Source organism: Hyperolius riggenbachi, chromosome 1 (genome assembly GCF_040937935.1).
Source record: "Hyperolius riggenbachi isolate aHypRig1 chromosome 1, aHypRig1.pri, whole genome shotgun sequence".
NCBI classification, from domain to species: Eukaryota; Metazoa; Chordata; class Amphibia; order Anura; family Hyperoliidae; genus Hyperolius; species Hyperolius riggenbachi.
In genome coordinates, this window is record NC_090646.1 from 347,907,199 (window position 1) to 347,931,230 (window position 24,032).

The 24,032-nt window shown below is 44.8% G+C and overlaps 1 protein-coding gene across 3 annotated transcripts in view; it reads left to right on the forward strand.

Moving 5' to 3' along the window:
• Positions 1–12,853, forward strand: part of SPMAP2 (sperm microtubule associated protein 2) — a 58,756-nt gene extending 45,903 nt beyond the window's left edge. For all 3 annotated transcript variants that reach the window (XM_068234075.1, XM_068234074.1, XM_068234073.1), the window contains exons 3-7: positions 2,271–2,317; positions 4,189–4,255; positions 7,265–7,391; positions 7,471–7,645; positions 12,488–12,853. In XM_068234075.1, the coding sequence (XP_068090176.1) occupies positions 2,271–2,317; positions 4,189–4,255; positions 7,265–7,391; positions 7,471–7,645; positions 12,488–12,735 (664 nt within the window). In that variant the 3' untranslated portion in view covers positions 12,736–12,853. The remainder of the gene's footprint in view (positions 1–2,270; positions 2,318–4,188; positions 4,256–7,264; positions 7,392–7,470; positions 7,646–12,487) is intronic.
• Positions 12,854–24,032: the final 11,179 nt, after the last annotated feature.

The following is a 24,032-nucleotide window of genomic DNA, read 5'->3' on the forward strand; positions in this document are numbered from 1 at the left end:
GTGAGACAGGCGGAGAAGGTGTTACTAGGGGTGTAGCGGGTGGTGCCGTGTACGATGTCACCCTGACACTGTGACTGCCCCTAGCCTGCCTCTGATGGCGTAACCTGCGATCAACTCGAATGGCCGATGATATGGCCTCATCAACTGTCTTGGGCTCGGGTACGGTTAACATTAGGTCAGAGACCTCCTCCGACAACCCAGACAAGAAGTAATCCATCAGGGCAAAGTTGTCAAATCTAGCGGTGACTGACCACCTACGGAACTCTGCCGCATAATCCTCGACCGAACCTCTGCCTTGCCGCAAAAGTTTGAGCTTCTGCTCAGAGGACGCAGCAAGGTCAGGGTCGTCGTAAATTACGGCCATGGCCTTAAAGAATTCCTCTACCGAGGTCAGAGCTGTATCAGTAGGGGGTAGGTTATATGCCCAGGACTGGGAGTCACCAGTCAGCAAAGTTTTAATAAAGATGACCCGTTGGGTCTCAGTCTCCGAGGATCGGGGTCTCAACTCGAAATACGATAACACTCTACTCCTGAAATTCCGGAAGTCAGACTTGTGGCCGGAAAATGTATCAGGTACAGGCATATGTATGTCATCACTAAGAGGGGATCGCACTGAATCAACTGACGTCTGGAGGGTTTTCACAGAGCCTGATAAGGCATCAATTAAGGCTTTGTGCTGGCCCAGTGCTTGATGGATGTTATCCACCGAAGTGGCAAGCACAGTCAGCGGATCAGTGCGTGATTCCATCTGTTTTTTGGTCTGGCGTTCTGTAACGATCGGTGAAGCACAGAGAGGATCTGATTACCGGTGATCTGCAGTATCACAGGGAATACAGATGTATACCAGATTATAAGTGATCTGCAGTATCACCGATAATCCGATATACTAGCTAACCTCTGTTCACCTGAGTAGAGTGTAGTGTTTGGTGTAACAGTAACACTTTGAGGACAAGCCTCAGCGCAGTCAGGAGTACTGCACGGATTCCTTCCGCAGGCCTGAACTCTCCAAGATGGGAGGAGTCAGGCTGACAGTAGGAAGAGTAGTCTGAAAGTAACCCTCAGGAGGAAGGGTCACTAACAGTGCGAGGAACCACCTCTAACAGCAAGGTCGGTTCTCGAGGTCGGACAAGCCAGGTCGTACACACACGGGCAGATAAGGTACAAGATCAGGAGGCAAAGGCGGAGTCAAAGTACAGGCAGGGTTCAGCAACGGGGTATCAGATATATCGAGGTACAAAATCAGGAGACGGAAACAGAGTCTAGAAACGAGCCGGGGTTCGGCAACAGAGTATCAGAAATATCGGAGTACAAGGTCAGAGTTCAGGAGAATGGTCAGGCAGGCAATAGGTCATAACAGATAATCACAATCAAACTAGTACTTTAGCTATCAACAGAATCTAGCTAAGTGTAGGATTACAGCTCCAGCTGGTCCTGGCACACTTGCGGATCTGACTACGGATCTGGGTGCTCCCACGTATGTGATCGCAACGCCAGACACCAGAGAAATGACCAGGTAGCAGTATATATACATAGGTGTCCCCCCAGCACCTCCCTAAGTGCTGGACCAATGGGAAGTGGAGCTAGAGTCAGCTGACCAGCCTGGTCAGCTGACTCCTTTCTGAGTGTCATAAATCCCGCCTGAGTGCGCGCGCGCGCGTCACTTTGAAACCTGAGGGACTACGAGTCCCAGCCACAGCAGCCCCGCTCTGCGGTGTCTCCGCAGCGGGGGTATGCGCACTAACCGCCGCGTCCAACGCGGCGGTTTCTCCGTGCTCTGCAGACGCCTGCACAGGGACAGCCGCCTCATGCTGAGGGGAGGCGGCTGCCTCTCCGTGTGTGGCGCGTCCGTGCGCGGAAAGAGCCGCCTGCCGCTGGCTCATGGCGGCGGCTCTTCCGCGTTTTTCTCACAGCTGGTTGCTAAAGTTAACTGATTCGAATAATTCTGCATGTCAACTCACTCCCCATACAGTTCTATGGGCCTGTTCACAGTACTGCGTTGTAACTGATTGCGTTATTCTAACTCACTGCTTGCATGCTTTGTATTTGTATTAAAGTCTATGTCCGGTCTCCATTGCAGTTCACACTCGTTATACTGTGTGCGTTATGCAACTGACCACTGTGAATCCAGCCTCAGGTTCCCTTTAAAAAAATCTGCTGGTGTAGAAACATATCACTTACACCACTCAGCCACATTTTATTTATTATCACAAGGGCAATATAATCATTTCACTAATATACATAAGAATTCATTTGTTCTCTTTTATTTTCAGACCATCGGTATACTGGCAGGACAAGCCAAATATGTCTTTTTCTAGTGGTAAGTCAAAGACTTGTCATCTCATTTATTAAGTCTGCTTACTGCAAGGCTTGTTACAGGAAATTGCATAAAAACTAACAAAACAGCTCTAAACTAACAAAACAGCACTTTAAGTTGTTGTGTCTTCATATGTCAGAAGTCAGAATAACAAACCTCAGGCTGCGCTAGCGTATTCATGCGCAATCACGTATTTTCACGTGCAATCACGAATAATACGCGATTGCGCATGGAAATTCGCAATTGAGTGCGGAAATTTGCGCAATTGCTAGTGCGGCCATGATATAAGTTACCACGGTTTAGTGAATCAAGCCCATAGTGTGAACAAAGGCCTTTTGGTCTCTTTCAGACGCTTACACACTCCTAGGAATTCTGATTCACCATGAGCTTGCTGGGCAATCTGGGTGTTTCAAGTCCTACCCCATAGAGCCACATTAATCGCTGCCATGCACTGATGAGAATCAACCAATCCAAAACAGTCTGTATGCACACCATTGCATTCCAGTGGTTCTGGAGGTATGGGCTAGCTTAAAGGAACAACAAAGAGATGATTTGCATATTCAGCAGTGATGCATTGTGGGATGCCTCAGAGCTCACTCCAAGTGGAATAATCACAAATACCTTCTGTTTTAAGAAGGCAAAATTCTGTTTTACTCCCTCACATTGTCATCACTGTTGGTTGACTTGTGATCAAAGGTGGTAAATTAGTGGGCATGGATTACCTCTTTCATGGCTTTTTTTTACAGTATATTGCAGTGTACTGTATTTACATCCTCTGCCCTCTCTGGCACCCATCTGCCCTTTTGCCAGCTCTGTTGTGAATTTTGTCTATTTTTTAACCTTTAATATTGATATGAAGAAAAAACAAATTCTAATTAGCTGCTGTAGGACACTGACCCAATCTTCTCCAATTTAGTTTGCTTTAGTCTTGAAATATCAGCTCCCATGTCATGTGAATTGTACAGCCATCCATGCACTTTTCAATTATAATCTGTCTGGGTAAACAATCGATATTTCCTAAATCAGACATTGATCAGGGAGTATCAGTCATTTTACTGCCTTGCACAGCTCAATTTTAAACAGAATTATCAAGATAGCTGTTCAAAAGTTAACTGATTTACCACTGGATCAGTTTTAATCCATATATCGATCAAAAATCAAACTGAATGAGCCTCTTTGTTACCTTGTTTTTAACAAACTGAATGTCTAAACCAGTGATGGCTAACCTTGGCACTCCAGCTGTAGTGGAACTACAAGTCCCATGAGGCATTGCAATACTCTGACAGCTCTACGCATAAGTCGGGGAGGCAGAGGCATGATGGGATTTGTAGTTTTGTCACAGCTGGAGTGCCAAGGTTAGCTATCACTGGTCTAAACCATTGAATAGTGTAAGGCTTGTTTAACACTTTTGTGCTTAGTTCCTATGTCAAATAGTAGGACAAATCTCAAAGGTCACCACAAAGGAGTGTCATTCTAGCAGAATTCCATAAGGCAAGTGCTTGTGAAGACTACTTGGATAGATTCTGCAGACTGCAATGAGCCTACATCCCAGTGGTCACACAGAGTATCTGCACTCACGTGATACATGATATACTGCACTTCTAGGCTATAATCAGTGAATGGAAATTCAGTAGCTTCAGGCAGGCCTGTTTCCTCTAAATGATGCCTGATAGATCATCTTGTCAGTCAAAGCCCAATTATGCTAAACGTGCATATCCTTTCTTTTTTTGCCTAAATTTAAATATATTTGAAGTTTTGGTTAGCAGCCAAAATGCAACAGATGTGTTGATAGAAGCGGAAGCTTTCCCAGATATAAATATGTAATTCCAATAAAAAACAACATGACAATTTCCTTTTTGAATTGAATTCAACAGGTCTGAGTGAAAGACAGGAGGAGCTGGCAAAGCCCAAACAAGTGAACAACATGTTCATTCAAGACAGGTAACTAGAATGACATAAAAGGAATGCTAAACATAATTTAGCTCAATAAAAGTACCAATGATGCTCACATGCACACGTTGTTCAGCTGGCTTTCTCAGTATACTATAATAATGGTCCAGAATTGTGCAGGTTGGACAGAAGAGGAGATGGCCTGTGTAATCCAGCAATGTTTGCAACCCTTGCCTGTGTGAAATCAGATAATAGTGGGAATTCAAGAAAGGTTATGGAAATAGTGGTTATACAGGTTATAATTACCATACATACAGCACCAGCAGTGCTGTATATGTTACGGCCAGAACCCGAAGTGTGGCCACTTCTAGTTCTGGCCGGCCACTTCGGGTTCTGGCCGGCCAATGCGCGAAGTGGCCGCAGCGCAGCGGCCAATGTTAGAAATGGAATGTTTCCTTTTAATATGAATGTAGTTTTCCTGGCCGTATGTAGCAAAAAAAACCAGTTCGTTCATTGAATGAAATGAAGCCGCCCGGCTTCTGCTCCGCCTCCTCTCCTCCGCCCCTGCCTCTCTCTCTCTCTCTATCTTCTTCGGGCAGCCGGCGGGGACACGCGTGTCCCCGAGAGTCGTTCGTGGCGCCAGGAAAGCAGAGCGGGGAGGCTGCAGACATTGCTTCTGCCAGCCCCCGCTCTGCAGGGACGAACGACAGGATTGCCTGCTGCTACGAACGACTCTGGAGGGGACACGCATGTCCCCCGCTGCCAGTGTCGGGGAGAAGAGAGAGAGAGGCAGGGGCGGAGGAGAGGAGGCGGAGCAGAAGCCGGGCGGCTTCATTTCATTCAATGAACGAACTGTTTTTTTGCTACATTTGGCCAGAGACGGCCAGGAAAACTACATTCATATTAAAAGGAAACATTCCATTTCTAACATTGGCCGCTGCGCTGCGGCCACTTCGCGCATTGGCCGGCCAGAACCCGAAGTGGCCGGCCAGAACTAGAAGTGGCCACACTTCGGGTTCTGGCAGTAACATATATAACAGATCCAGGCACTCCAGGATTTATTACACAATATTCTCATTGCAGGCAAGCATAGATTTATGCTTTCCACTCCTAGGTCACCTTTTTTGTGCCCCCCCCCCCTTCCATGTACATCAGCAGCAACTTCCATTCCATCTATAGCCCCCATTTCTATGTGTAACATCCATGTATAGCAACCCACAACTTTCATGTACAGTTCCTTTGGGCGGAAGCTCCAATTTTCCATGTGTGATTTCCCATTTGCAGCTTCCCCTTTCAATTTGCATCAAAAACCGGTACACTTGGCACTCGGTTCTGAGGACGTGACCCTGCAGTACCACAGTTGGCGTCTCACCTGTTGGATGCAACTCAACAGCTTCATAGGGTTGTGCTCTCAGAAAGAAGTCAGGTATCAAACGTGTGTCAAATAAAGTACAAGATCCAGGCACTGTCCATTCGGCCATCTTTATTAGTTCATTGTACATAAGTGTAACATAGTGCATCCAAGGACAACCGATTTGTAGTGGGTGCAAGGAGAAGACAGAGCGGCACTATGGGCATTTTGCATCCGGAAGACGATTGGTAATGTGCTTATCTGGGCTGTCTTTCTTTGTCCTCCCTTGCACCCAACCCCAATTGGTTGTCCTTGTCAGGCACAGATGCACTTTGTTACCCCTCTCTACATTGGACTTATAAAAATGATCGATTGGACAGTGCCTGGATCTTGTACTTTATCTGACACATCTTTTTTCAATTTATATGCATCAAGACCAGTTCCATGTCCTGCAACCCTCTTGTGCATAAGCCGCCCTAGGCCCAGGCCTTTGTGTCTTTTCCTGCTGCACATGGCTATAATTGTGCAACTGCTACTTAACCCTTTTTTATCAATGCTCACTATGGTCTAATATGCTAGGGATAAGCTAAAATTTTTGATGGACTCAAATTTTTGCCAAAAAATCTATAGTAAAGTCCTGCTTAACTGGAACGCACGCATCCAGCAGTCTCAACCAACAGGTATGCCTGGACAGGGAAAATTGAGGTGTTCCTTCCTAAGTTTACAGAGCACAGGGGAAATGACTTACAAATCCTCCAGGCGCTGGTCCTCTTTACTCCTGCAGTTCCAAGCTGCTTTGCTGTGTCCTTGTATGGCTCCCGGTGTGTCACCTGACGTGCACCGGGTCATGTGATGTTTCTAAGCCATGCAGAAGGGACACAGTAGAGCAGCTAGGAGCTGCAGAAGTGAAGAAGCCCGGCGCCGATTCGTAAGTCATTTCCACTGCGCTGTGCTCTGCATTTAATCTATGGGGCGGTTGCTTTACTTCTCAAGCAACAGCAAGAACACATCCGGCATCTTCATCTGTGCCAGATAACAGGGACATTACTGTAATAGAATTTTTGCATGATACACATTTTTGCAAAAAAATAACTTTATTGAAATATTTATACCTGTCCATAAAATGTATGTATTTATTATTTTCAAATGTTAATATAAAGGGAAACTAATGATATTAGAAAGGCCCAGTGTGGTTTGTATTATAAAGCAATGTCTTTAGCTTATGAATTATTTGGTTGTGTGTGTGACTAAGGTGGGCATAGATGGCTCGTTTTATGAGCCCAATCGAGCCAGCGGCTCGATGCCGGCGCATCTTCGCTCGTCCGCGCATACCCCGCCGGCACTTCCCTATCACCGCTCGATTCCCTGCCATTGTCCGCCGGCGGGAATCGAGCGGGCGCGGGTCGAGCGGCATGATCGGGCCAGCTGAATATTATCAGCTGGCCGGATCAGCTGGTCAATACACGGTACAGAAACGTACCGTGTATCCCCAGCATAAGGGTGTGGTAGTGGTGTGATTAGAAGTGTGACGGGGGCGTGTCTTAATGGTGTCCCTCTATATTATCACAAAAGGTTGGACGGTATGTGACCTAGGAATAGATGAGAATGTTGGCTGAAAAATGCCTTCTTGGAAGTAGACTTTGTTTAATGAACTTTTCTGTGACAAGCTTTATACACTGCTTATATTGTTTTCTCTCTGTACTTTATAGACCATCTCCAATTTGGCCAGTGAAATCCAGCGCACTGGTGGTGGTTCCTTCCCCACGAGTGGAGGAACTGGCACAGGCAAAACCTGTTAGTCAATACTGGGTGGAGGACCGATCTGCCTACAGTGTTGTAAGTGTGTGAACTGCTGGCTCCTTATATTGTTAAGTGAGGAATGCTTCTTGCATCTGTGATTCCTTATGCATTGCAGGTAACTGAAGGAGCTAAAAAAGCTTTCGCTAGTGCACGTGTTGCTGAGCTGGCCATGCCGAAGAACTGCATGGATAGGTCTGTACCCAGCACCCCAAACAGCATGGAAGAGGAAGAAGAAAGTCCCACAAGCAAGAACATGGTTGCTTGCACAGCTAGAATAGAGGCTTTAGCAGGTAACCAGTACTACCCAATTAAGTTAAAATTATTGCATTTTTTGCCTGTAGAGTGAATCATTTCACTGTGGAGGGAAAAAATACTCCAACAGTCTCATTAGAGTACAACCAGGGCCGGATTTACCATAATGCACTGTAGGCACGTGCCTACAGGCACCTGATGATGGAAAGGCAGCTCACTACCCTTCCTGCCTCCCTCCTGCCTTACCTATGCAGAGTCCCAAACAGAGTGTAAATGAGAGGTTGCTCATCTAGGTCCTGAAATTCCATTGACCAGATCTCCCTTTATTTGGGGGCACCTCTAGCTACCTAATATTTTGGGGCACATCTAGCTACTTAATACTGTAGCTACCTGTGAAGGGCAAGGGAAGTAAGGGAGAAGTGACAGCTGGGATAGCCAGCACACTTGCAGTGCAGTTCGGTGGGTGTTTGTAGATTCATGGAGGAAGAAGTCTAGGGTGCCGCGACATTTGTGCCTATAGGTTTCTATGAGGAAAATCTGGGCCTGAGTACAACTGTATACTAAGAGCAATATACAACTTATCAAAAGATCAGTGAGTGCAGAAAAGAAAACCTAAAATAATAATAATAATAATTATAAAGAAATTAAAATAACCAAAGGGTCAGTCAAACAAGGTCATCAAATACAATTTGAAGAAAAAAAAACATGTTGTGCATAAAGCAAAGAAAGAAAGAAAAAAAAAAGCAAAGAAAATCCCATGGGAATAAAAGGGGACCTGAAGTGAGAAGAATATGAAGGCTGCCATATTTATTTTCTTTTAAACAATACACATTGCCTGGCAGCCCTGTTGATCTATTTAACTGCTGAAGTGTCTGAATCACACCAGAAACAAGCATGCAGCTAATCTTGTCAAATCTGACAATAATGTCAGAAACACCTGATCTGCTGCATACTTGTTCAGGGTCTATGGCTAAAAGTATTAGAGGCAGAGGATCAGCAGGGCTGCCAGGCAACTGGTATTGTTAAAAAGGAAATAAATATGGCAGCCTCCATATCCCTCTAGCTTCAGTTGCCCTTTAAGTAAGATAGGAAACATCTCAAACCACCATAAAGAATAAGCATCTCAAGAGGCATATGATCAAGAGGACTTACGGGCCGTTCCTCCCATAGACGCCACAGCTCTGTGTGCTTTATGTGGCTTTTAAAATATGGACTCGGCTTCGAGGGATTTCTTTTTCATTAATACAGTGGGTTGCAAAAGTATTCAGCCCCTTTGAAGTTTTCCACATTTTGTCATGTTACTGCCACAAACATGAATCAATTTTATTGGAATTCCACATGAAAGACCAACACAAAGTGGTGTACACGTGAGAAGTGGAACGAAAATCATACATGATTCCAAACATTTTTTACAAATAAATAACTGCAAAGTGGCGTGTGCATAATTATTCGGCCCCCTTTGATCTGAGTGCAGTCAGTTGCCTATAGACATTGCCTGATGAGTGCTAATGACTAAATAGAGTGCACCTATGTGTAATCTAATGTCAGTACAAATACAGCTGCTCTGTGAGGGCCTCAGAGGTTGTCTAAGAGAATATTGGGAGCAACAACACAAAGAACACACAAGACAGGTCAGGGATCAAGTTATTGAGAAATTTAAAGCAGGCTTAGGCTACAAAAAGATTTCCAAAGCCTTGAACATCCCATGGAGCACTGTTCAAGCGATCATTCAGAAATGGAAGGAGTATGGCACCACTGTAAACCTACCAAGACAAGGCCATCCACCTAAACTCACAGGCCGAACAAGGAGAGCGCTGATCAGAAATGCAGTCAAGATGCCCGTGGTGACTCTGGACGAGCTGCAGAGATCTACAGCTCAGGTGGGAGACTCTGTCCATAGGACAACTATTAGTCATGCACTGTACAAAGTTGGCCTTTATGGAAGAGTGGCAAGAAGAAAGGCATTGTTAACAGAAAGCATAAGAAGTCCCGTTTGCAGTTTGCCACAGTGGGGGACACAGCAACCATGTGGAAGAAGGTGCTCTGGTCAGATGAGACCAAAATGGAACTTTTTGGCCAAAATGCTATGTGTGGCGGAAAACTAACACTGCACATCACTCTGAACACACCATCCCCACTGTCAAATATGGTGGTGGCAGCATCATGCTCGGGGGGTGCATCTTTTCAGCAGGGACAGGGAAGCTGGTCAGAGTTGATGGTAAGATGGATGGAGCCAAATACAGGGCAAACTTGGAAAAAAACCTCTTGGAGACTGCAAAAGACTTGAGACTGGGGCGGAGGTTCACCTTCCAGCAGGACAATGACCCTAAACATAAAGCCAGGGCAACAATGGAATGGTTTAAAACAAAACATATCTATGTGTTAGAATGGCCCAGTCAAAGTCCAGATCTAAATCCAATCGAGAATCTGAGGCAAGATCTGAAAACTGCTGTTCACAAACGCTGTCCATCTAATCTGACTGAGCTGGAGCTCAAAGAAGAATGGGCAAGGATTTCAGTCTCTAGATGTGCAAAGCTGGTAGAGACATACCCTAAAAGACTGGCAGCTGTAATTGCAGCAAAAGGTGGTTCTACAAAGTATTGACTCAGGGGGCTGAATAATTACGCACACCCCACTTTGCAGTTATTGATTTGTAAAAAATGTTTGGAATCACGTACGGTTTTCGTTCCACTTCTCCTTTGTACACCACTTTGTATTGGTCTTTCACATGGAATTCCAATAAAATTGATGCATGTTTGTGGCAGTAATGTGACAAAATGTGGAAAACTTCAAGGGGGCCGAATACTTTTGCAACCCACTGTATGTACTGAATACTGTATGTAGTTCCAGTTTTTCAGAAATGGAGTGAAAATCCCAAGTACACAGTTGAGAGTTGAGAGATGCAAAGCTTGTTTTCTCTACACCCAGGAGAAACTCCACATTTCATAATGTAACTTCTTTGACAGCAAAATCACTATATGAGCTTTTATTTAATCAAGGAGTGATGTTTTGACTTCTGTAAAATTGTTTATTGGGTTTTTTGTCTTTTGCTACATTACAGAGTGGAGTAATACACAAGTCTATCAGCTCCAAGCCTTGCTTACCTTCTGCCCAGACTGCCTTTCTGCTGTGTGTTCCTTCATGATCTCTCACATCTTAAAACTTAAAGGAATACTATCGATTCACATATTTTTTTCAATTGACACAGGAATTGTTTGGGAAGTGCTGCTAAGTACTGGTGTATACATTTTAGTAGCAACTTCTTTGTTTACTGTTAGCAAAATACATTCAAACTTTACTGACGCCAAAACTGACGGCTGACTGAGCCATGAGGAGAGGGGAAATTCCCCTCACACTTGATCAGTTAACTCTATGTGTAGCTCTGTGTGTGACAGAGAGAGACAGGACACAGGAGCTGCAGCTGTTGGGAGCTCTGTTTCTGACTGAAGGGTCTGAAGAGAGCAGAGGAAATGTAACTAATTGTCAGCTTTTTCATATTGTTCTTGCTTTCAGAGTTTGATATGTTTGATATTTGCTTTCTGTAGTCTGATTTGCAACTCTGGCTGTGCATTGAAGCAGACACCCCTTCTGCAATTGATTTGTCCCAATATAGCTAAATCCAACCCTCAATAAATTACAGCTTTTGCCTCTGATATTTAACATGAAAAGTAGGAAATTGTTTACACAGCTACTTAGACATTATTTGTACACTGTCATTTTAGAACACTTGGGTATCGATAGTATTCCTTTAATGGCCTTAATGCACAAAGTGCTGGAAAATTTGCAGTGTGGAGGCAGAGCATGACAGTTTTACCTTCAGAGCTTTGCTCAGTTTCATAGTTTATAATACAGAGTGTAGTTTGTAATTGCAAATATTAGAGAATGATGCAATGTTATAAAAAAAAAAAAAAAAAGCTATATAACTGAAAATAAAAATATGAAACTTTTAATTATCTATTAATTAATTAATTATCCATACTACTTATCTTCTGAATTTAAAATAAGTCAACTAACATTTGCAAAGGTATAAGGTATATCACTCAAGTTTCACCCAAAAAACATAGTAAATGCATTGTTTATTTTGGGATGATAATTCCACCATCTCAGTATTGCTATGTAAACTGCTCAGATATTTTTGTAGTGTTTTGAGAGTGGAAAGCTCACATCCAAATTTCTATCATGGAAAGACTATATACAGAAAAGAGAATTGCAAAGTGTACTATTCCTTCTGAGATCTCAGCTTAAAGTGGATTCAAGATGAAAAACTAACAAGTAACTTGTCTATATATCTTATCTAAAATGTAGATAGTTTGCACAGCAAATCTAGCTGCAAACAGCTTCAACAGTATATGATTATTTCTTCCTGTGATACAATGACAGCAGCCATGTTCTGCTTGTCACATTACACAGGCAAGCTGATAGCATCTCCAGCCCTCAGCCTGTGAAAAGTCCACTGCCTTCTCCTCCCCCCTCCTCCCCTCTGCCTCTGAAGTCTCTGGCTAGTAACATCTCACCCTCCTCCTGCCCAGACTGAGCTCCCATAAGCCCTTGCTACATGGCTCTAAGAGTGCCCAGGCACAAAAGGAGCTGTGGGCGAGGCTTGTTTAGTTTATAGGGAATTAGAGTGTTAAAACAAAAAAAAAAGTATTTGGCTTGAGGAATGCCCTATAAACATATGAAAGGACATATAAAAATATGAAATGAACCCAACTATGCAATGGGTAAAAGTTTATCTTGGATCCACTTTAATTCTTCTTAAAGCTTCAGTTCTAAGAAATATGTTTTACAGGGATACAAGAAAGGCATTTTCAGTATAATTTTATGTTTTATTATATACTTAGAATAGAAAAATAAATATATTTGTTTCAATCTATTTTCAGTTTCAAAGACTGAGCACCCCCACTTCCAGCATGATCTCCCTGTCCAACGCGCGGTTTCTGCATCTGCGCTCCACAGTCAAGCCTCGGACAGAGTGTGCCAGCTTGCAAAAGCGAGAATTCGCAAGTCCCTCTTTGAGGGGTATGACCCTTACCGGATTTCACCAGCTGCTAAGCATGTAGAAGCATCTCCCCGCATTATTGAGCTCTGTTCTGCTCCAGCCCGCAGGCAGCGTCAAAAGAGAGTCTAGAAAGCAGTTTTTAATTTAGTATCCAGACTTCAGGGTTTGTTCTTGCTTTTGAGATGCCTATGCACTTTTAAATGTGAAACAGTGTTAATGTTTTAAAGTGACAGTGTTGGTTATAACACATTTGTCTTCCTTCCTTGACACTGTGATAATGTACTATTAGTGATCTTGAGATGTTTGGAAGGGCTACAGTTAAGCCCCATAAACACGCTAGATGAATCTCATCCGAAGAGGTCGGTAACGACTGCCTCGGCCGAGAACTCAGCGTGTCTACAGAAGCCCCGGACCTGTCTAGGCCGCTCGTCCAGCGATCTGCGCGTAGTGTTCACCTGAGAGCATTGTTTCCTCCACTTACCCTGCCCTCCAAGCAATGTCACATCTGTGCCACCCTGCCCTTCGCATAAGAGCAGAACACGTTGTTGGCCTGCAGGCTAACAACACATCTGTCATTCTCGGCCCAGGCATGTTGCCCGAGAAATTGGGTACCGATCCCCAATGGGCAACATGCCTCGTACATGTATACGAGGCTTTATACAACACATATAGATAAGTTAATTAGCCCCCCAAACACAATTAGCCTCATAGGGAAACAAGGTAAGGATTATACTGTGAGCTCCTCTGAGGGACAGCAGTAGCATCAACTAGGTACTCTGAGTCTGGAAATTGCTGAGATACATTATTATTATTTTATTATTAATTAGTATTTATATAGCGCTGACATCTTACGCAACGCTGTACAGAGTATATAATGTCTTGTCACTTAACTGTCCCTCAGAGGGGCTTACAATCTAATCCCGGCTACAGTCTTATGTCTATGTATGTATCGTGTAGTGTATGTATGGTACACTACTGTCCCTCAGAGGGGCTTACAATCTAATCCCGGCTACAGTCTTATGTCTATGTATGTATCGTGTAGTGTATGTATGGTAGTCTAGGGCCAATTTTAGGGGGAAGCCAATTAACTTATCTGTATGCTTTTTGGGATGTGGGAGATAACCGGAGTGCCCGAAGGAAACCCACGCAGACACGGGGAGAACATACAAACTCCTGGCAGATGTTGACCGGGCTGGGATTCGAACCAGGGACCTAGCGTTGCAAGGCGAAAGTGATAACTACTATGCCACCGTGCTGCCCCAATACATTAGCACTATATCAATAACAAATAATAAAATTAGAATAGTAATAATTATTATAGTGAACCTAGTTGCCGCTTGATACCATTTACAGGAATATAATGGCCGGGTCTGCAACCAGAGTTTATGGAGTCCCATACAATTTACTGTTTCAAAGTTTCTTTAGAGAGACTTTTTCATTTACACCCACCATTCAGAACACATTTTAGTTTACAGGAAGACCTTGATAGCATAAACAAAGGACCTCTCATTATATCGAACTGCAAATTGTCTCACTTGTGGTAGTGTAAGGGGAACTCTTCCCTTGCAAAAAGGTTCCCATTTTATTAATGGGATGCATGCAGCTTTGCAGCTTTTTTATAGCCATATCTACACCAGTGTATCACTGTTCTTCATAAGAGTTAAGGTGGTCATACAGGGGTAGATATTTCTATCAGATGCAATCACTTTGATCATATCTGCCAGTTATCTATTGCTTCTACCAAATCTGATGGTGAATTACAACTTGAAGAAAAAATAGAAGATTTAAGAAATAGAAGAAATAAAGGCCATGCCTGCACTACTTACAGATTAGATCCAGGCAGGAATGTTTTCTTAGGCTCTGTTTCCACTAGAAATGGAAGCGGGCCTTTAGCACGGCTTTCCTATGCACTGTGCATGTTCATGTGCAAAAACAGCTGATCTTCCACACAGAGCCGGGACAAGGTCCTCCAGCACCCAAGGCTGAGACACCAAACTGCGCCCTTCCATCACTCCACCCCAGCCGTCACACACTGATTGCTATTAGACTAAGAGGCGCCCCAGGGCCCACAACCTCCCCAACACCTTAATATCTAGTTATCTGGCTTGCAGTCACTGCCATGTATCCCCTTTTCTTATTTCTTTCTGCTTCAAACACAATTAGGAATGACAGCTGAATGAATTCTGCGCCCCCTCCTACACTGCGCCCTGAGGCTGGAGCCTCTCCAGCCTATGCCTCGGCCTGGCCCTGCTTCCACAGCTGCATAATGTAAATTAGAGGATGAATGTACGCTTTACCTGGATCAAATCAAAGTGCTTGAAAATATTTTTTCCGCATATAGAAAAATTGCATTAAATGGATACAGACGATTTTACATGAGCAGTCAAAGCTGCTTGACTAGTTGTATATGTACTTGGTCATAAGCCCTTTTACCACCCACTGTCTGTAGCCCTTGGAATTCTCAACAATGTGATGATACTAAGGAGTCTTTTTCATACAGTCTATTGATAACTGCTTGAGCTTTGCTGCTTCTGGTTATTTGGCTAGAATGATATTACATTACTTTTACCTACAAATGTATTTCTTTACACACAAAAATCAACATGTGCAATCTGCATACAGGAATTTTTGTAAATGAACAAAAAGGCTTTATTTGCAATATATCTCAATATCAATAAGACCATATAATGGCACAGTTTACATTCCATAATAACTGTACAACGTATGGTAACAAAGGATCTGTATGTTTACTTAAACCTATAATTATACAGAGCTTATTTCCAACAGATACTTGATAAGTGTAGAGAGATTATGAAAGTTGCCATTGCATATTTTGATGTGAAGAATGCTGCTTCCCTATTTGTGTGCGGATCCTCTGCATTTAATGCTCTCTGAGTCACTAATCCAGAGTAAGTATGAATATTAAAGGGGAACCTCAGCCTAAACAAACATACTGTCATCAAGTTACATTAATTAGAATAGATAGGTAATATAATCTCTTACCCATCCTGTTTTAAAAGAACAGGCAAATGTTTATGATTCATGGGGGCCGCCATCTTTGTCATGGGGGCAGCCATCTTTTTGGTTGAAAGGAGGTGACAAGGAGCAGGAGACACAGTTCCAACTATCCTGTGTCCTGATTACCCCTCCCAGCTGCACACGCTAGGCTTCAAATGTCAAATTCAAAATGTAAAAAAAAAAAAATTGCACCAAAACAGCAGAACGAGAACAACAAAATCAGAAATCCCATCATGCTTTGCACAGCATCAGGGGGAAAAAGCCCGGGCAGTTTTCTTCTGTGCAGCTAAAAATAAGACTTGTATAAGAGAAATAAAGTTCTGATGCTGTGAAACTGTTAAAGAAACACAAAGCCTTTTCAGTTGTGCTGAGTCGATTTTTAGTCCGGAGGTTCAATTTAAGTGGCCTGATTCCACGGTGTCAACCTGTGCCTTCATTTATGAAAATCTACATATATAACCTTGTTCAGGTCCAATATTCCTTCATTCAACTTAGCCCTCTGTAGACAACAAAATTATTAGTTGTCACAATACTTGCATAACACCTGTTCAGTTGGTCCAGCTCTGATCACCTTTATATGGATCTACCCACCATAACTTAAAATGTATCATCACCTCAGCAAACATGGAACACATGATCTCATGGATGGACTATTTAATATATTTTATCTAATACATGCCACTAATGGATACACATTAGGGAATGTGCTGGTGGTGGTATTGGCAGTCTCACCTGAGTGTGATAGTTGTGGTGGTGGTCAGAATCTTCCATGGAATAACACTATGAAAATTATAGCGTCCAAGTTTGCTAAGGTTAGAGACCAGTTTAGGTGATGGTGAGTGGATCCATTTAAAGGTGATCAGCACCAAACCAAGTGAAGTGGTTTTATGCGGGTATTGTGACTAACTAACATTAAGGGCCTGAGCCCACTAAACACAGTTGTGTCCTCTTTTCAGCAACACATCAATGTTAGAGACGCTGAAAAGCGGACAGAGGCGGACACAACTGGGTTAGTGGGCCCAGGCCTTTAATCTGGTGGTCTACAGAAGGATGAATTCAGGGCTAGTTCACAGGGCTCAGTTATGTCTGCTTGTGAACTCCCTGCCCATACAATTCTATGGGCCTGTGCACTATACATACATGGAGTTTGTATGTTCTCCTCGTGTCTGCATAGATTTCCTCCAGACACACCAGTTTACGCCCACATTCCAAAGACATTAGTTAATTGGCTTCCTTTTAAATTTGCCCTAGACTACGATACATACATTACACGACACATACATATGACTATAGTAGGGACTAGATTGTGAGCCTCTCTGAGGGCCCTTTCACACCGGGGTGGTGCAGTATTTTTACCTTACCCCAGCGCCGTGCAATGAAAGTGCCGGCTGCTTACCTGGTAGCAGTGTTCTGGCGAGTTCTCCAGGACGGCCCCTCCTGAGATTGTGTCAGTCCCCCTCCCAAATCGTAAACACCTAGAGAGAATTAGAAAATTCTGTATAAATCCCACCTCCTCACAATCTTCCCCAGTTTAAGTAAGGAGAAGACAGTATGAACCCAAATCCCCTCATAAAAATATAAGTCAAAAAAAGGGTTGGGAACTAGGCGGCACATCCTGGAGGGCTCGCCAGATCAAGCAGCCTATGTAAGAATGTGGAAACCTTTGGTAAATAAAAAAGATCTAACCTGAATACAACAGCTTAGGTGCTTCTGTGGAAAAGTCTGGTAAACAAACAAAAAACTGGGAAGATTATGAGGAGGTGGGATTTATACTGAATTAATTATTCTTATTTTCTGTAGGTGTTTCCAATTTGGGTGGGCAGACTGACACAAACACAGGAGGGGCCGTCGTGGAGAACATAGGGAGGACGTCTATGGACTTTCATACTGCAGTGGTACGGCGCAACACGACAGAAGTGACGTTTTTTGTCGCATCCCTGACCTAGGTCCAAAACTACATTACTGCACGACTTCTGCGGCGAGCTGTGGTGATCTGCGCCCCAGAAGTAATGTTAGTCTATGGCGAAGCGTGGATTTTTAAATCACCTCCTGCTTGGCCCAATGACAGAGGGGGAACACCTCGTAGTAACGGCATATTCTCCGAAACTCCCCGAAGGCCTATTTTCTGGTGGTTTGCAGTGTAAAACCGGCCTGAGGGACAGTTAATGACAAGACAATATATTCTTGTAATGAAACGCGGAAAAGCCGCTGCCTCTCAAGGTGAGGCGGCTGTTTCCGCGTCCAGCAGGGCGCCACAACGCGGAAAAAACGCCGCATGCCGCATAGGCAGAGCGGCGGAATCCGCATTGGTAACGGCGGAATCCGCATTGGAGGCGGCTCCTGCACTTGGTTCACTAGATACATTACAAAACAGTACTGGTGTGGCTGGGACTGATAGTCCACCAAGATTCAGAGTTACACGCGCGCGAGCACAGAGGCTGAGTTTAAATAACAGCCAGAAGTGAGTCAGCTGACCAGGCGGGTCAGCTGACATTTTCCACAACTCTCATTGGTCCAGCAATTAGGGAGGTCCTGGAGAGGTCCTTGTGTATATATACTGCTGGCTGTTCACTTGCTCTTTGTCTGGCGTTGCGATCACATATGTGGGAGCACCCAGATCCGTAGTCAGATCCGCAAGTGTGCCAGGACCAGCTGGAGCTGTAATCCTACACTTAGCTAGATTCTGTTGATAGCTAAAGTACTAGTTTGATTGTATTTATTTGTTATGACTTTTGCCTGCCTTGACTACCCTCCTGAACTCTGATCTTGTACCTCAATATTTCTGATACTCTGTTGCCGATCCCCGGCTCGTTCCTAGACTCCGCCTCAGCCTCCTGATTCTGTACCTCGATATATCTGATACCCCGTTGCCGAACCCTGCCTGTACTTAGACTTCGCCTTTGTCTCCTGATCCTGTACTGTATCTGTCCGTGTGTGTACGACCTGGCTTGTCCGACCTCGAGAACCGACCTTACCGTTAGAGGCGGTTCCTCGCTCTGTTAGCGACCCTTCCTCCTGAGGGTCACTTTCAGACATCCTTCCTACTGTCAGTCTGACTCCTCCCGTCTTGGAGAGCTCAGGTCTGTGGAAGGAATCTGTGCAGTACTCCTTGCTGCACTGAGGCTTAGTCCTCAAAGTGTTACTGTCACACCAAACACTACACTCTACTCAGGTGAACAGAGGTTAGCTAGTATATCGGATTATCGGTGATACTGCAGATCACTTATAATCTGGTATACATCTGTATTCCCAGTGATACTGCAGATCACCGGTAATCAGATCCTCTCTGTGCTTCACCGATCGTTACAGAACGCCAGACCAAAAAACAGATGGACGCACGCACTGACCCTCTGACTGTGCTTGCCACTTCGGTGGATAGCATCCATCAAGCACTGAGCCAGCACAAAGCCTTAATTGATGGCCTATCAGGCTCTGTGCGAACTCTTCAGACGTCAGTTGATTCGGTGCGATCCCCTCAGAGTAATGACATACGTATGCCCGTACCTAAAAAATTTTCCGGCCACAAGTCTGACTTCCGGAATTTTAAGAGTAGAGTGTTATCATATTTCGAGTTGAGACCCCGATCCTCGGGGACTGAGACCCAACGGGTCATCTTTATTAAAACTTTGTTAACTGGTGACTCCCAGTCCTGGGCGTACAACCTGCCCCCCACAGATACAGCTCTGACCTCGGTAGGGGAATTCTTTAAGGCCATGGCAGTAATTTACGATGACCCTGACCTTGCTGCGACCTCTGAGCGGAAGCTTAAGCTTTTACGGCAAGGCAGGGGTTCAGTCGAAGATTACGCGGCCGAATTTCGTAGGTGGTCAGTTACGGCCAGGTTTGACACCTATGCCCTCTTAGATTACTTCCTGTCTGGGTTGCCGGATGAGGTCTCCGACCTAATGTTAAGTCAACCCGAGCCCAGAACAGTCGATGAGGCCATCTCAGCGGCCATTCGAATCGACCGCAGGTTGCACTATCAAAGACAAACCAGGGGTAGTCACCGTGTCAGAATGGTGTCTTGCGCCACAACCCCAGTGACCCCACCTTCTCCCGAGTCAATGCAGATTGGTCGGTCTGAGCTGTCCCTAGAGGATAAACGGTTGCTCCTCCCGTGTACCATTACATGGGAAGATAAGACCGAGCTCACGGAAGCCTTTGTTGATTCTGGCGCTGCAGCTAATTTTATGGACTTTGAGTTTGCTAAAAGGTTTGGTATTCCACTCACCCCGGTAAAACCACCCGTCCAGGTTACAGCAGTGGATGATTCCCCTCTGCAGAGGAATCACCCGTTATCACAGACATCAGAAGTGGGAGTCACTATAGGGGTGCTGCACAGAGAGAGACTGCAGTTCATTGTATTACATATGTCCACCTCCACGATCATCCTAGGCATGCCGTGGTTACAAATCCATTCACCACAGATAGATTGGGCCACGGGGCAGTTAACAGCATGGTCACCTCATTGTTTCCAGCAGTGTTTAGGGAGGCTGACGTTAGGTCAAACCAGTGTACAGGTGGAAGGAGTACCTGAACAGTACTCGGATTATGCTGACGTGTTCTGTCCTAAGGCTGCGGATAAATTGCCTCCGCATCGCCCTTTCGACTGCCCCATTGACCTCCGTTCTGGTTGTATGCCCCCTCGAGGCCATTTGTATAATCTGTCTGGACCTGAAAAACTAGCCATGCAGGAGTATATCCGTGAAAACTTGGCCAAGGGCTTCATTCGTCCGTCTCGGTCGCCGGCCGGGGCAGGCTTCTTTTTTGTTAAGAAAAAAGACGGGGGGTTGCGGCCATGTATCGATTACCGGGGCCTAAATAAAATCACAGTGAAGAATCGCTACCCGTTGCCGTTAATAGACGATTTATTCACACAGGTCACTGTTAGAACCTGTTCTATATCACCTTGCTTCGACACCATTAACTTCTTACAGTTGCGTCTCACAGACTGTGAGATCACTTGACTCTCCACACAGCAAACAGGAGATAGACTTTCTCAGGCTTCTTCAATGTTTACGTTATTTATTCAAGTAACAGAAAGACAGATAGATACAGTCATGATATCCTAGCCATGCCAATCTTCATGTTGCGTTACAAGCTCTTGATTAGACTTCCTGCTGAAGTCAATCAGGCAATTCTTGCTAACCTACGTTCCACTAAACTATCTATGTACAGCATACATTATATCAGATTACAGAAAGGAAGAACATGCTTAGAGGTCCCAGTCAGCCTTGCGAGCTAGTGTGAAAGTAAAGAGCAGAATGCCCTCTCCATCGCTCACTCCGGGTTTAATACCGACTAGGAAAGAGTTAAATATGACATCATCTTCGCCACCCCCTAGATCAGACTATTGGTGGACCCACTCGTGGTGTCATCATACACACCTACTTGATTAATAATCAATGAGGCATTTGACCTATATGCAGGAATGTGGATGTTTACAAAACATGGCTGATGTTTATTGTTCCATGCCCAGGTCAGGGAGACCTGCGGCCTTGTTCAGAGAACAGCTTCTTGGTATGTTCTAGTTCTGCTGACAGAACTGCAGATTTTCTCTCTAATAGAAAATCCCCTTAAAGGGCAGGTCTGCTCATCAAGCCTTTTTGACTAACTCAGTCCAAATAACTGAGGCCTACTTAAATTATAACAATCCCCCCTAAAAAGGCTTGATCTGCAGATCCCAACTTCTGAACCCACCCGTACCTGGTTTCTTTTCTTTATGTTTCACTTTTCGATGTTCGTGCTCACACACCTTCTCTGCTCTCGGTGGTTACCCCTTGAAGAGAGAGAGAGCACGACCTCTTGGTCTTCCTGTAACAAGGCTCTCTGGGGAGGCCCTACTTCTAAATCCCTCTATACCACATGCTCAGCATTTGCGTCACTTGCGTATCTCTCACAAACTTGCATGACCACAGAAAAGTGAAACTCGTTTGTTTGTTACACAATGGAGCAGTGCCAGGTGCCTTCTAAAAGAGCGCCTTTATACAATCAGCTCCATCACAGGTACTACTAAACCTATACCCGTAACCCTGTATATCCCTTAATTTGAAAATATCGGTTCATGAGATTGTTTATGAGGCACCAATCTCTGGACCAGGTTAATTTGTTTTACGTAATTTTAACACGCAACCTCACCTGGATAATGATGCCTAAAGTTGTCATCCCCATCCAGACGACCAGTGGGTGTAGAAAGAACTTTGGAACTGCAGAGGCCCAGTCCGAGTGTCCCTGGAACATCACCGGAAACCTTTTCCACCAGGTCAGACTGGAACTCACCTGCTTATTTACCTGGATCATGGTGAAATCTTACCTCTAACTTAGTGTACTGTTTGTTTAACCTTTGTAACAAAATGTGGTCGTCTTGGGATCAAAACCTGTTCCCCTTCGTCCCATGTCATGTTCTCTTTCAGGACGGGAACTACCCGTGAAACTTTGCACTTTAGGGCCCGTTTCCACTATAGCGTTACGAAATCGCCGGCGAATCACCGCAGGCAAATTGCATGCGGGTGCGATTCCGCATGCGTGTTTTGCCGCGATTTCGCATGCGATTTCGCATAGGTAAGGCTGTATGCGATTTTAACCATGTCACTGCCTGTGTGAATTAACATGGGTACCTATGCGAAATCGCGGCAAAAAACGCATGGGGAAAACGCATGCGATTTCCCTATTAAATACATTGTGTGCGATTCGCCTGCATTCCACACGCAGGCGAATTCTGAGGCCCCTACCCTGCAGATTTTTTCTGCACAGAAAAACGTGCGGGGAAACGCACAAGTGGAAACAGTCCCATCCACTTGTACTGACTGTGCGAATCCGCATGCGTTGCCCGCATGCGGATTCGCGATAGTGGAAACGGGCCCTCAGAGTTCTCTTAACAATTTGAGAAACAACGTCATCCAACCTGGATGACTGGATCTATATGGGATCTCCGCTCACCCAATATGTTCCCCTTGGAAACTCCCCCTTATCGGAACAATTATGAGAATATACCTTGAATGTATCATTAGACCTTATGTTAAAAAAACAAACCTTTCCTACAGCCACCGGAACTATCGGTTGGGCTTCAGGGTGGATCTTTTGAATAGTAGCCTCGCATTCTGCGTTATTGAGCCCGCAGGCTTCTTCACTAAATTTGACTTGCCCCGGCCAACGCAGGTACTTCTGCAAGAATTGCCCGCATGAGGACAACTCTACTTGCTTCACCTCCCCGTCTAGCACCAAAAAAGGTTGACCTCTCAGGTCCTGGTGTGAGACACGGGTTGAGGTGGGAACTAAGGAAGTGGCGGTGCCTAAAGGAATGTTGCACCATTTCCCTTTGTTCACCCAAACATCTCTAAGCTGCCATGCAAAAGATCCTTCTCCAGAAAAATCGATATACCTCCCCTTGTCCAATCTCAGTTGGACAGGATCTTTAAGCATCTCCCTGACAAAATATGCCCCCAACTGTCCTGATTGGACCTCTTCCCCCCTTACGTCCTGAGGCACAATATGTACCTGAGGTCGGGAAGACTGTACTCTCTGCAATCTTTCAATTAAGAGTACCTCTTCACTTACCCAACTAGCATGAGGATAAGTGGCTGCATATGGACTGTGTAATATCGTCCCCTGTGGTGACCCGTGTGGTGTGAATGGGGTTCCCTGTGTTGGCTTTCCCTCCCCCGGGACCGCTCTCCCCACCCTCTTTGTCACCTGGAAATGTGGCTTGATCTCGATTTTTACTTCTTGTTTCGAGAACCACCAACCCTCGGCTTTCCAGCCTTTACGTGTGTATAGTTGTTTCAGAGGCACTCTCTGTTGGTAGCTCCAGAGTGTGATGTTGTCCCCTGCGTCTCTCTGGTATGAGAATTGACGCCTCCTGCTCGTTCCTCTCCAATCTGGAACCATCTCACTCTGCATAACCAAGACAAGGTACCCCTGAATCACACACTCCACCTTTTGCATGTACCCATTGTACTGCAATGTACCTTTTAACAACTCTTTGGATTGGTGCATCGATTCTGGGAGTGTGACATTCAATAGCAGATTTACACTGCCGTTCACGTCACCCTTCCAGCACACCTGACCCTTCAGACCTTTCAACCACATTGTGCCATGAAATTTGTTTTCTCCTGGCACAAGTGCTCTTTTCCTCCGTCCCTGCATGGTCCATCTGTGCCAAGCGGAGGGAGGTGTGAAAGGATCAGTACCTTTGTCACCCAACATCAACATGTTTGGGCCTTGTATTCTCATTAACCCCTTATTATACATGAGAATGTCCTCTCTTAGTTTTCCTCGGACGAAATGGCAACCTAGGATCACCATCAGCACGGTACTCTTCATTATAAAAGCACCACGTTGGGAAAGAAAAACATTAGCAATTGGCACTATGCTTTGCTCAGTCAGTTTTTTTTAGACGTTTTCCGATC